This window comes from Pseudopodoces humilis, chromosome 24, assembly GCF_049639895.1.
Source record: "Pseudopodoces humilis isolate 2021_Gansu_Grassland_sample_001 chromosome 24, ASM4963989v1, whole genome shotgun sequence".
Lineage (NCBI taxonomy): Eukaryota > Metazoa > Chordata > Aves > Passeriformes > Paridae > Pseudopodoces > Pseudopodoces humilis.
The window spans coordinates 4790928-4804802 of record NC_142223.1 but is presented as its reverse complement, the minus strand read 5'-3'; the positions used below and the strand labels follow the sequence as shown (position 1 = coordinate 4804802).

Genomic DNA, 13875 nt, shown 5'->3' with positions numbered 1-13875 from the left:
CCACGGAGACGGGTCCAAACACCTCCGTCGGCGCCGCCGGCCGGGGCGGGGGGGCGCTGTTTTGCCCCCTGCACTGCGGGACATGCCAGACGAATGCTTTGTTCCCCTTCTTCCTGCGGTGTCCCGAGCCCCGGGCGGGGCGACTCCCGCGTAGCGGGCGGGAGGGGCCGCCGCAGTCTGAAACTCCCGCATCTCCCTCCCCGTGGTCACTCGCCCTGGGGGACTCGGAATAAAGGGCACCCACCCCCGGACTCAAGCCACTAAGGGATAGGGCTGGGTATCGCATCTCGCCGGAGCTTATCTGGCTCTATCACTTCGACCTGCGCCAGGAGTGGGTCACACCCTGTGGATGCTATATGCAAGAAGGGAACAGAGCCTGTGTGAAACCAAGTCACAGGCTTCTCATTGTGGCCTGAGAAAGCATGAGAAAGAATCCAAACAGTCCTTGGTAAAGGACAACAATCTTTGCAGGTGGTGTTTAGGAAAACAGTCAAGGGGTGATGTTACACTTAACTGATGACGGTAGATGTGTTGCTTTAATGACCAATGAGAGTTTTACCTCTTGGACTTTCTCAAACATGTCTATAAAAGAAGATCAAGAATAATAAACTTTGCTCTCCTGTTCAACACACAAGAGAGTCTGTGTCGTTCTTCTTGCCGTTCCCAACAGAGTGACAACACCCCAGAAGCAGGATGACCCGAGATGTGACTAGCGTACTCACTCTATGGCTTTTTGTCTGTCAGTCTGCCCTCTGAGGAGACAAGGATGAGAGGGAGGTCTTTTGCATGGGATAACAGAGGATTTATTGCTCTGGGGAATACTGGGGGCAAAAGACAAAAAATGTGAGCGTGCAACAGCTGAAATAGGGAGGCGGTTCAAAAGGAGGGTACAAAGCATCAGCTAATCAGAGATATCCTGGGGAGGGTAAAAGGCAGGGTTCACAAAATCATCATCCAATGAGGGAGGTAGGGGGGGAAAGTTGGGTCACATGCACTAATCAAGCGTCGAAGTTTAGGGGATTTCCAAAGTGGAATTCCAAACATGCGGTGGGTTTAAGACAGATTGGCAGGAGACTCGGAGTAGATTGACAACATGGGGTGGGAGGGTCTCATTTGGACCAAACCATCAACTTCGGTAATAACCGAACATACCATTAACAAGAAACACACTGCAAGAGCTGGGGAAAAGATCCCTTCTATTATAAATGAAATAAGAATTTTGACAACTAGGTCCCTTGAGTTAATAACAGTTTAATTAAAAATAAAAATACAATTTAGTGACTTGAATAGTAATTTGATGTAAAAGAATGCAATTTAATAAAAAAATACAATTTAGTAAAAATTACAATTTATATAAATAATTTGCCAGTAATTAAGTATGATTAAAGCATAAGCAAAACCGACCAGGGTACGGGAGGGGTTATCACCCCACCTCATGTACAAAAACTGACCAGGGAGGCTTCCCACCCTGCCTCATGTACAAAACAAAACACTTCAAGTCAACTTACATACTGTATTCTTATACATATTCATTAACGTTTCCTGTAAGTTTCCTCCTATTTCTGATTTTTCTGACTTCACATCACTATTCTTCACGGTGCATGCCTCACTTGTTGTTAGGGGGTCTTCAGTCTTCTTTTGGGGGGGGTCTTTTGGCAAAGGTTTCTCTTCTTCCTTATTGTCTTTTGGATAACCTTACAGGTGTGCATGTGTGTACTGAGGGTTGTGTTATGTAAACCTACTAATCAGTCTTATATTTACTGATTTTTTAGGCCTCATGCCTAAAGCCATTCTAATTTTGTCCATCTCAAGGCCGTTTTCATCTTGAGACATCACTTATCTTCCAAACTACATCCTGTAACTCAATTTTAACATGTAACATCTGTAAAAGGGTACATCTGCCTTGTAACATTGATTCTTTTGATTGCTTCTAATAATAAATTTCCAAATAGTTATAATTTAGTTGGCATGAATCAATTCCATTTATTACACGTCTTAACAGCCCTGGACCACCTCCTCTGCAGTTTCCCGTGTGTCACGGTCCAGGAGAATGTCTTCCGGATCAGACCAGTCTCCTCTGTCAGAGCCTGTGTCTGAGGTGTCTCAAGAAGACACTTTGGAGCTCGCGGTTTCTATCACATTCGTTAATTTTTTCCACCGGAGGAGGAGTTAGTTTTGCCTCTTCCCCACCGCTAGACAGCACCAGCTGATACAATGCATCACCTACACTTTGCCAGTGGTCCTTCAGCAGTGCATCCACAGCAGTTGGAAAAAATCCATGTTCCTTCCCCCATAAATACAAAGTATTAATATCTGTTTCAGGAATGTCCAAATCATGCCTGTGCAGGATATCAAACCAAAGCTCTAACACAAGCTCTTCCTCACAAGCTAACACCATGATTATCATGCTGTCAGCTCACTGGGAAAACGTCTCCAGCAAAAAGAAAAACGGCAGGCAAAAAGCCCACAGTCTCAACTGAAAAAACTCAGTTTTCCCGGGCAGGTGGGTGGGAGAAGGGATGCAAGACTACTACCTTCTCCAGTCGTGGTGCCTATGCTGAACTCACGTTGGGCCACCAGATGTCGCTAGAGGACACGAAGTATTGAGCGAGGGTCTCTAGAAATCATCCACAGCGCAGCCGCTTTCATCAGGCAAAAGCCTTTTTATTGCTAGGTTTTCTAACTTTATATAGCTTTTCCAACCAGGTTACTCCGATTGGTGGAAAGAACAACACCCATTGGTGGGACCAGAGAAAACACACCAAGGACATCTGCTCAATATTGTTTTGGGAAATAGTATCTCTTTACCATAACACAGTTCTGGAGAGAAACTGTTCCCAGGAACTATTCCCTGGGAACAGATGAGCCCCTGACAGGCTGAAACTCTCTCAGGCTCAGAAATCCTGTCCACAGAAGAGCATCCCTGTGAATGTTTTTTAAGGAAGGATTTGGTGAGGGTAGAAATGCTTTAATTAGCAGAATTGTCTATGAAATAAAATGTGAATCCAGAGAAGGTCCTGGATGGGTGTGCTGGGACATCTGGGAGGTGACATCCATATGACCATGAGGAATGGAAAAAATGGGAAATGTTGTCTTTTTCCTTAAGGAAAATACGATAGACAAGTTCTTATTTTTTTATTTTTTTATTTTTTTATTTTTTTTTTTTTAAACGGTGTTAGTTTTTTTAGCAGAATTAGTTCTGGGTGTTTTTGGAGAGTAAGGTGATGTTTCAGAACCTCTCTGGTTTATAAGAATGGCTGTGCAAAATCACAGCTCTGATAGGTCCAAAGATACAGACAATGGGAAGTGGAAGGGTTTAGGGAATGCTATAAAATAACTTTAAAAATCTCTGCTGCACACGGGCAGATCTGTCCATAAAGAAACACATTCTGTTAGAGTCCGAAGAATAAAAACATTGTGATTTTTAGGGTGGGATTTGGTTTTCAAGTGCAAATATTTGAAAATATTTGAGTCCCATTCTCATTTTCTGAAAACCTGTGCATTGCAGTAATCTTGGAAGGGTGAACTGCCTCCAGTTTCTGTCACCACCAGCTCTTTTTGTACAAAAAGGAGTGCCACAATTCCAAAGTTTGGGAAGGATCTGAAGCTAAAAAGAGGCTGATTGCCTGTCTGCTGACAACTGGGTTTGCTTTTGGTCATCAAATAAGTGTCAAGTCAGTAAAGCATTTTCTGACATTTCTTTCTGAAAATACCATGACCACCCAGCAAATTCACTGCTGGTGTTGTGCTTGCTGCTTTTGTGGCTGGTCTGGCTTCCTGACTGTGTCACAGTGACCAGTAAAGACAGAAAATGGGAAAATACAATTTTGTTTTGCCCATTATTTTTCTTGGTAGCTGGTTAATTTTTCATTGGGGGGGTTGGATGTTTTCCAACACCCCCAACTGTGGAAGTTGCTAAATGTCAACCAGTGTTCATCCCTCCACAACTCTCAGGTGGGGTCGCTATAATTGTTGAGTGAAAAACTTTCAAGATAAAACCAAACCCCCAAATGGAGAAAATTCAGAGAACAGTGACAAGGTACCTTCAGCAATCTCTGTGCTGCAACAGTTTTCAGGTAAATTCTGTTTTGGACTTTTTTTTAATCTGCTAAGGACTTGTTGTTGAAGGCAACTGGATCTTGAGATACTCAGTGTTACTGTTTTACTGGGGTGAACTTTTAAATAAACAGAGATGAAAGCAGCTCTTAAGGACGGAAAGGAGTTAAATATTACTGTTGTTCAGTAAGTGTTGTAATTAGGAGGAGAGATTTATTAATTTGTAGGCAGCAGTTTCTCCAAAGATGTTTATGTAAAGAAATACCTGTCTTTCAGCCCCATAATTATGACTTCCAGTGATCTCACTTCCAGGTGGAAGCTGCTGTAAGTGAGCTGGGAGCTTTGCACAGTCAGGGAGAGAGGTGCAGCATCAACCAGGATCAGCAATCTACCAACTAAAAAATTATTTTTTTTGCAGGGTTTGATGTCTGCACCAACTGTAGTTTGATGGAGTCTGAAGGTTGCTCCTGTTGGATATGAGTTTTGGTCTTTTAGGAGCTGGAGTGGGATTTGTCACCAGGTGGCAGCGTAGGAGAAGGAAAGGCTTAGGATTCCTTCTCGGAAACATCAGGATCTTCCTTCTTTTCCTAAGTACGTAGTAAAGCTTCTCTGAGGCTTCAGTGTCTCCGAATCTAAAGTGCAGCAAAACACTTCTGGTACAGAACTTCCCACAGGCATGAAGCGTTTTATGATTGTGGAAAGGTAAGACAGTGGTCAGTAGGAATTCAGGGCCATTTCCTGGGGATTTGGAGCCTGTCTCTTATCTCCAGTTTGTGTGTAGGCACAGCACCATGATCGGGGGCTGTAAGGGGAGGTTGGAACTTATGCACTTGGTGCTGACACAAACTGGCAGCTGGAAAGTGTCCTGCAGGTGGGAGATGGGATGAACTTACACGAAAAAAATAGAATAACTTCCATGTGCTGTGATGGTTATTTGGCATTAACCCTCCTAGGTACATTTTAATTATCCCTTTAACAGCTGAAAGTGCCAGAACCTTTAATGGCCCATCTCCAGGGCTCAGTGATTTTGCAGAGTCACACAGTCAGTTGCTGCCTTGCTGTCAAATGATTCCTGTGCTAGAAAAAAAATAAAATTGCTGGAATAATATTGAAGATTCACTATTTAATGCTGGAAATATTTTAAATTTAGGATGCTTACTAAGGAAAGCCCGCCATACCTCTCCACAGGGAAATCCTTGCTGAATTTGCCACCATTATTTTTTTCTTTTAAATTTTATTAAAAATTAATACATGTTACATTTTCAAGTGTAAATACTGAAAAATAGCCTATGACAAAAATGAAAAAGCACAGGGTTAAAACCAGCTTAATTGTTTCCATGGATGCATGTCTGTGATTTGGCAAAATTTATACACTTTCTACAAGAATAAGCATAATTTTAAATGTACCTCTGAAGGGTAGGATGCTGTAATTAAACCATAAAGACAGAATTTGTTACTCCTAAAATATGATAACTGTAGTGATGCCTCACTTGAAGAGGGTTCTTTGAACTAGAGGAACTCAAGTGCAGGAGGAGATTGTGACAGGCATCTTGACATAGAGCTCACTGTGTGACATGTCACAACAATAGCAATCCATGACAACAAAGCAGTGATTGAAGTGCAGAGGCACAGACAGCACGAGAGTTTACACCAGCTCTAACCTGATCTGGGGAAGAATGCACCAGAAACAGAATCAGAACACTGGAAATGGAGCAGTGGAACATCTTAGCATTGCTGAGCCTAAGGAAGTGGAGCTGACATATTAAAATTATTACTCCTTTCTGAAAGATAGATATGTGGCTGCTTGTTGGTTTTGTTTTCGTGTAAGAGTTAGTCCTTGTAACCCTGATGCAGTGTCTTAGTAACAGTCAGGATGTCATTGGAAACAGTTGTTGTGCCCAGGAACACAGCGTGGCCTCTGGTACAGACTGCCAATCCCGGGATCCATTCCCGTGATCCCTGTGATCCCTGTGTGCTTCCCAGTGGCACTGGGAGAGCTGAGTGCTTCCTTGGCTCTCACTGCAGCAGCTGCCCTGGCAGTGGCTGAGCAGCAGAACACCGAGCACATTCCTGCCATAAGCTGTTTGTGGTGTCACCAGAGTGTCCCATCCCTGATTACCACACCCGGCACTTCCCTGCAGGATGCATGGCTGTGCCCTTCTTACAGTGGAACACCTCGGAGAAGGCTTCAAAGTTCTGCAACGAGCCCATCACCCTAAACAAAAAGAAGGGACTCATTTACATAGAAATTGCTGTTCTGGGGAACAGAAAGTGGATTGGAGCCTCAGAACTTGATTACAGTTCAGAATACGGGATACTTTAGGAAACGTAGGTAATATGAGCAATGAAATAGCAGAACAAAGTGGGTTTGGTCCTCCTCCATCCCCTATGGAATGGCAAATTCACCAAGTCAGGAATAGGTACGTGCATTCCAGCAGTGTCCTACAAGCTATAGCAGAAAATCTGGAAGTCAGTCTGGCATTATCTTGTGTGTTGTCAGACTCTTCTTTGCTGTCGTGGTGCAAGGGATTGAATGAAGTGAGTTGTGAGTCAGTAAATGAGTAAAACCCACCTGTATTTCAGAGGGCTGTGAACGTCTGTCTTTATGGACTGACTGGCATATTCTGGTCTGTAGGAACCACACCAAACCTGGACAGGGAGATTCATCATTAGTAGGTCAGTATTGCAGGGAATTCATGTTGGGAACCTTCTCACTGGCTTTCTTAAAAGCCATCACATTTGTATGATGTCGTTGGGGTGTATTTTATAGAGAGGCAGAATAGATGCAATTATTTACTACTTAGCTTTTGTTTTATCAAGGTCTTGGATCAAGATCTGGTGCTCTGGGACAGATCTATCTGCACTTGACTTCATCCATGTGTTTCCTCCAAGAAAGTCCAAGGGCCTGAGGCACAACCCTGTGTGTTCTCACCTGGGCGAAGTTGAGGAAGAAAAGCTGTTTGTGGGACAGGTTCAGTCCAGGCAGCTTTGGCTCCTTCCCTTCCTGTTCCAGCCACTTCAAGTAGGCCTGGAAATGATCACAGATCAGCTTAGAGGAGCAGCAGGAGGATTTTGAATGTTGTTTTGGGAGGAAGGATTTTAGTACCACCTGCATTTACCAGTGCACTTCCCTTCTGTATTTGCATAAATTTTCTCTCTCTAATACAAACAGTAGAGAGAATTTTATGAAGAAGCTGTCAGCATAAGCACTGTTGACTTCATAAACACTTTCTACAGGAATTTGTATCTGGAAATAAAGTGTTAAGTCTCCTCTGCTTCTCTAGAATGATAATTTTCCTCTCTTCAGGCAACTACTCATTAAAAAGCAGTTAACAGCCTTGCTCAATGTTAAATCCACTACCTGTTATTTTTACACATTAATTGGCCGATTTGCTTTTTTTAGGTATAGTGACATGATGGAGACAGGTTAATGTGCCCTCATGCTAGTTAATTCCCAGCATTCTGTTTCTGCAGCCTCTCAGGTGCTGAGACAGTCCCAAAGCATGAAACAAAAGGGAGAGGTGAGGGTAAAAAGAGATCCAGTATCACAGAACATCCAGGCAGTTTGTGTCACCCCACATTGTTCCTCCTCATCTGTAATGGCTTTTAGAACAATCCTCATGAAGTAATTAATTGGAATGGTGTCCCTTAGGGTTGGAATTCAGATTTCTGAAAATTCAGGATGTTATATAAACACCCTTACTACCATACTCAAAACACCATAGATAAAAGGTTTTGCTGTGACATCTGTTAGGGTTCTTTGTAGGGAAGAACATTCCCTGCTCACACCTGAGCTCCACCTTTGGGCTGCTCCTGGGTGCAAGAATGGCAGCAAGCCATGGGTACATGAGCTTCCAGGTGTACTATGAGGCTTTAGCTTCTGGAATATGGTAATAACATGTTAATTGTAATTTTTTTTACCACAGAATAGCCCCCCCATTCCTGGATGCCAGGTAAAATTAACTCACAGGGTGCTTGAAGATTACCTTATAAGCCTGTCGGACTCCTCCGTTATCTGCAATATTTTCTCCTAAGGTGCTTATGCCACTGACCTATAAAAATAATCATTTATTTACTCTGTTGTCAGTAAAATCAGGCACTCTAAGAACCACAGGTCGGTCACACAACAGCCTGACATGCCTGGAGCAAAGGGAAGCTGTGACTTTGTGCTGGGACAAGAAAGGAATGAAATTAAACAAATCATAGGGCATGAGCTGTAACAGACATTGTTACGAGGGTTACAAGGGTGCGAGCTGTAGCACATTGGAACAGAAGTGTGTTCGGAACAGAAGTGTGTTCTGTTCTGTGTGTGTACAAACATAACATGGACAGAATTTGGGCTGCTGCTGGACAGAACATCACTGCACACAGACCCTGAGCTTTCTGGGCCACACCAATGTCCCCAGTTTATCACAAGCCTTGTGCCTTGTTCCCAGAGCAGTTACCTGTAGTAGCTGTGGTTTGTGCTTATCCCCCATAGGGATCCCCTGTTAAAGTCATTATTTGTACCAATCCAGAGCTGTGGCCGTGGTTGTTGTGGTTGTTACTCACATTCTGTCCCCCAGCCAGCTCCCAGGTGTAGTTCCCATACTGGTGCACCATGCACAGGGACTGCTCCTTGAAATGCAGGGCTGAGAAGTTGCTCCACCAGTCCAGCATGTTCCCATCTTTGTCAAAATTCCTACCTGCAGGGATAAAAAGAAGGTTTTGAGCAAGATTTTAAAGCTGCCACTCTTCCAGTGTAGCACCCGAGATGTTGGAGCTGCACTCCCTTTTCTTTCCTCCTTGAATTTAGATGCTCAGAAATATTTTGGGCATAGTTTATTCTCTTTGTCACAAGGGAATGGAATTGTGGTCTTTGTTATTCCTTGATTTCCTGTTTTGTCAGCAGCCTTGACTTCAGGTATAGCTCCAAGGCCTGGTTTTATTTCCAAGTGGATTTTGCAGATACTGTGTAACAAAACTTTACCACCTCTGAGGTGTCTGAGGTGCTGGTTCTATGTAGCCACATGACAGAACTGAGGTTTATAGAGAATCAAAAGCTGGAATCGCAGTTCAAGTTTGTGTTCTTAGCCCTCTGGCCAGAACAAGGCTTTTATTTGCTCTAGAACTTAGTTTCTGATGCTGTGTTGTGTGTTTATGTGTCATTGGCACTAACTTAATGAGCATAAAAGAAACAGCTTGAAAAAAACCTATGTGGAAGAAACTCCTGACTAGTAGAGTCAGAAGTGAGCTTTTCCCCAAAATTCTTTTACATGGCATTTGAGAAAGTTAAAAAAGTCAATTTATTTCAAGCATTTGTGCTGCAAAACAAAGTCTTTGGGGATTTCAAGACATTACTGACATTTGTTCTATCCCAAAAATGTTGTTCACATATTTCACTGTATTCAGGAGGCCATGGATCTGCTTGCTTTGTGTTTCTGATCTGATGATACTGTAACAATAACATTGTTTTCCTGAGAATTGTCATTGCCTTAATTTTATTTTTAACCTCTGCTTATTTCTTGTCCTCTTTTCAGGAAACATTCCCTGCAAAATCTTCCAGAGAGTGTTCCCAGTCTGCTTCTATTGCTGCTGAGGTGGATGTGACTGTGCAGGGATCTTCAGTCCCAGTGCATTTTAATTCCTGCCATGCCATGAGTTTTAGCTGAAATATAACATTTTTTCAGTCATCTCCTCACCGTTGTCATCAAACCCGTGAGTGATCTCATGCCCAATAACCATCCCAATCCCTCCAAAGTTCAGGGCCTGGGGCTGGTGTTTGCTGAAGAAGGGGGGCTGGAGAATCCCAGCAGGAAAAACTGCAAAGACAGGGAGAAAGAGGGAAATGCTATAAGGTGGCTTTGTTTTTGCATCCTTGGCAGACAGATTGTTTGCTTGGTGTAAGGGTCAGGAAGGAACAGAAAATATAAAATGATTAGAAACAAGCTCATGCCTCATGTGAAATTGTTTCTTTGTTGAAAAATGGAAAATGACAAGTTAATAAAGGTTTAATTTAGTGCATCTGCAGCTACCATATCTCCCTGTTTGAGACTGAAGCAGCATTTATATTAAGCTTAGCCTAATTTGGTCCATGTTTGCTGTAGTGAGTCAAGAGCAGAATGTTTAGGAGCTATCCTTTGGAGACAGGCAGTTAGTGTGCCAGAGCCATTTTATAGGGGAACTAATTGAAGTTTTAATGCTTTTATTTGGGTTAAGGAGCGGTTAGAAATCATCTGCTGATACCACTAATAATTGGAGTGTAAAACATGCACAGGAGTGATTCCTACAGACCACCAAGGGCACTCAATGCTAGTTTCGGAGGACAATGTGAGATCTGTTCTGCCTCAGTCTGCTGGCAAAAACCTTATCCAGAACCATGGGATTTGCTTTTCACCCCTTCTACACAAGCTGAAAAGCATAAATGCTTCTAGAAGAATTCAGACTGGCAGTAGTTCACTCCAATGAGATATTTCTATGAAGGGAGATATTGAAATTATGTTGCAAGTAGTTAATTCGGAGACAAAGCCTTTTTGGCTACACAGGTTTTATCTATACAATTTAGTGAAGAAATGCATAAGCCAGACTTCAGTAAGACAAAGCAGTGTGGAAAATTGTTTTCTCAAGCTACAGACATGAAGAAACAAAATTTAACTGACATGCACACTATTGTGGGTGGTTGTGCTTGGATTTTTATACAGGCATATTCATCTCCAAGTTGCTTAGATTAGTTACTTCTGTATGATTTATAAAGGCAAAACTGTAGAGGAATCAGGTGGCTTTAGGACCTGAGTTCCCTGCCTGGAAAGCTGATTTCAATCTGTGTAAAACCACTGGAGATAAACTGGGAGCTGGGGTTGGGCCACCAGTAAAGCCCCCAGGAGGGCCCTGCTGTGGCTGAAGGTCCTGGTGCTGCTGTACCTGCAGGATGGAGGTGAGCAGAAGCTGCACAAAGGAAAACAGGTTTTGGGTGAGGTCAGAGGGCTAAATTATCATCAATTTAGATGTTTCTGCTTTTAGCAATTATAGAAGTTTTCTGTTGTGAATGTTGGTAGATTTGGTTGTTTCCACTCCTGGTCTTTGCTCTGGGAGCAGGATGCAGTTACTGTCTGGCCTAAGACCCTATGGATTTGTTCTTCTGTGGTACCAGTAGCTGAGTAGCAGATCTTCTTGGAAGTCTGGGAATTTGAATAAGCACTTCTGGAGGGAATTATCTATTGTGTCTCCTGCTGGGGATGCTCTGAATTCAGCAGAGACTCAGCAGTTTTAACCTGAGCTCCTGCATGAAGTCTGAGCTCAGGGAGCACAGGGAGCTAGGCAGGGTCTGAAGGTCTCCTGTGCTAAGAAAAAGGAAGGGCAGCCCAGCAGCTCTGCAGAACTCACACAGCTGATGCTCTGGGAGCAGAGGCACTTTTTGCAGTCTGGGGTGGCTCTTAGTGTAATTCCAATGCCATGTGCATAGAACAAACTGGAGAGCTGCCCCATGTGCTGTCAGAATGTAAGAGTAGGAGCAGCCCAGGACACACTGGGAGCATTCTCTGGGCCCTGGCACTGGTGCTATCCCAGGCTTTCAAACCCAAGGCTGTTCAGTGTCAGGGTACAAACTACACCTGCTAAGGAGGGGGAACTCAATATTCAACAACAAAGTGCTTGAGGTGAACAGCCTGGCAGCCTTGCCCAGAATTCCTGGATGGGCACAGGCAGGTTTACCTCTGGATGCAGACCTGTACTGTTGTGTGGATAAAATTAGCTGATTAAAAGTGTTTAAACCTACCTATCTGGTTCCTGTTGGGGGAATAGAATGCATTGACCACTGCAGCTCCAATTATCCATCTAAAAATAAATGTTGCACACAGTTAGTTATGATGGGTTTTTTTCCCCAAACTTTTTTGAAATTTAAGTCTGGTTTAAAAAATGCATGGTATATAGGAAAGGATCATAAGGATATAATATTTTCAGGGATTATTTTTATATATATATATATATAAATATAAATGTAAAAATATATATGCATGTATACATATATATGTATATATGTAATATATATGTGTAATATATACATATATTATCAAGAATGTATGTATAGATACATAAAGAAATATAATTTTCTTGTTAGGAGAAGGAAGAACCTTGTAACAAGAAGGAAAATCCTTATAAGGAGATCATATAAAGAAAAGATTTATGTAGGGAAAGGGGTGCATTGATCACAGCTGATGCCAGGAAATGGTAGCTTGTTTATGGGCAGCTTTCATTCCAAACACACAACACTCAAAGGGAAAAGCACTTCTCACTTGACTTCTGTCTCTAATTCCTTGATTATCTCAGCCACAGGTACTCCCAGGTACCCACAACATGAGTTAAACGCCCCCACCATTAACATAGAATTTAGATTTTGTCTGTGACTCTGTCTGAAAACTCACATATCTTGGTCAACTCTCTCTCGAAGCTTTTTCAGGCTCTTTTGAGCTCCAGCTCGCAGGTTTTCCAGGATGTTTTCAAAGTAGTTGTGTTCACTGAAGTTTAACTACACAAATAGGGATCCAAGTACATTGGTCAGCTGAGCAGGAAGAGGAACTCCACATCCCACTGAACATCCTCTAAAGAATGTTTTGGTTGCATGGTTTCACTGAACAGTTTGTTCTTTGTACAAATTATTTATTAATAGATTAATTTTAATGTCCTTGGAAAGGACAGTTGCACAGGTACAGATATTCCAGTGGAAATAAAGCAAATGCAGGTGTTTATTTTGAGGTATTTAGTGAGATGTGCACAAAACACTTACATTGGCATATTCCAGGTCCAGTTTCTCATTCTGATCTTCCAAAATATAATCTGGGTAGCCAATTTGTTCTTTGATTGCCATTGCCTGGAAGAAAAGAGTTGAGTATTTCCTCTTAATTGTGGTTTGTTTTTTTTTTTTTGAAGTGTTGTTGTTTGGTTGTTTTTACTAAAATTTTGATACAAAGAATAGTTAAATGTTTGGATTTTTTCTTGGCTTTGGGTTGGTGCTGATGGTCCTGGGGTCAATTAAATGTTGGAAATGTTTTTTTGGGGGGGGGAATTGCATTGTATCCAGTTGGCATTCTTATTGTTTTGGGAAAACAAAGGATTGAAAGGAAAGAACAATGGAACAGGATAATAATGTCCTATTTTCCTCTTGTTTGTGGAGAAACTGGAAATGGCGATACTACATAATTCCAAATATTTCATGTTCATTAGGCAATACTGAAGTTCTTTTTTATCTCTGACCTTTTCACGAGCTTTCTCCTTGGATGCCTTATCCATCCACTGTAGCTCATCCAAAGTCTCTACAAACACTTCACGGATCTTCTCTATTAAATCTCGGACCTGAAAGAGATCCAGGAAGACGCTCATCATTCACATGCCCTATTCCCAGGCACAGCTAAGGAGGTGAAAACCTTCCTGATGGAAGGTGATGTATCCAAATTCTGCACTCTAAACCACGGTACTGAACATCTAAAAGAGCATCACAAACGAGTTCTTTCACCTTCTTGACTGGTGGATAACTCTCTCAGGCAAAAAATAGGGAGCTCACACCAGGGGGAATAGGCATTGTGGATGTACAGTAGTATGAAGGGTAAACTACATACCATCCTCTTGCTCTCACCAGCAAAAGTCTCCCGGACATACATCGCTCCCACCGCGTTCTCCATGTTGTTGTTGACATAGCTCACGCACTCCCTCCAGCGCGCCTCCTCCAGGGTCGTCCCGTACAGGGCCTGCAGCACCAGAGCCCAGCATTAACCCTGCCCCTGCAGCTCTTCCAAACCATTGCCTAAATTAACACAAAGGTTTCCACTGCTGGGATTGGGTTTGTTT

General features: G+C 42.6%; 1 protein-coding gene across 5 annotated transcripts in view; it reads right to left on the bottom strand.

Moving 5' to 3' along the window:
- Positions 1 to 1373: 1373 nt before the first annotated feature.
- Positions 1374 to 13875, bottom strand: part of MMEL1 (membrane metalloendopeptidase like 1) — a 49533-nt gene continuing 37031 nt past the window's right edge. For 3 of the 5 annotated variants that reach the window (XM_014257281.2, XM_014257280.2, XM_014257279.2), the window contains 11 exons: positions 13647 to 13775; positions 13285 to 13383; positions 12818 to 12901; positions 12456 to 12559; positions 11810 to 11868; positions 9738 to 9857; positions 8608 to 8741; positions 8043 to 8108; positions 6989 to 7084; positions 6629 to 6705; positions 1374 to 6271 (listed from right to left, as the gene is read on the bottom strand). In XM_014257281.2, the coding sequence (XP_014112756.1) occupies positions 6172 to 6271; positions 6629 to 6705; positions 6989 to 7084; positions 8043 to 8108; positions 8608 to 8741; positions 9738 to 9857; positions 11810 to 11868; positions 12456 to 12559; positions 12818 to 12901; positions 13285 to 13383; positions 13647 to 13775 (1068 nt within the window). In that variant the 3' untranslated portion in view covers positions 1374 to 6171. The remainder of the gene's footprint in view (positions 6272 to 6628; positions 6706 to 6988; positions 7085 to 8042; positions 8109 to 8607; positions 8742 to 9737; positions 9858 to 11809; positions 11869 to 12455; positions 12560 to 12817; positions 12902 to 13284; positions 13384 to 13646; positions 13776 to 13875) is intronic. The other 2 variants (XM_088066463.1, XM_014257282.2) reach the window with 2 other exon arrangements.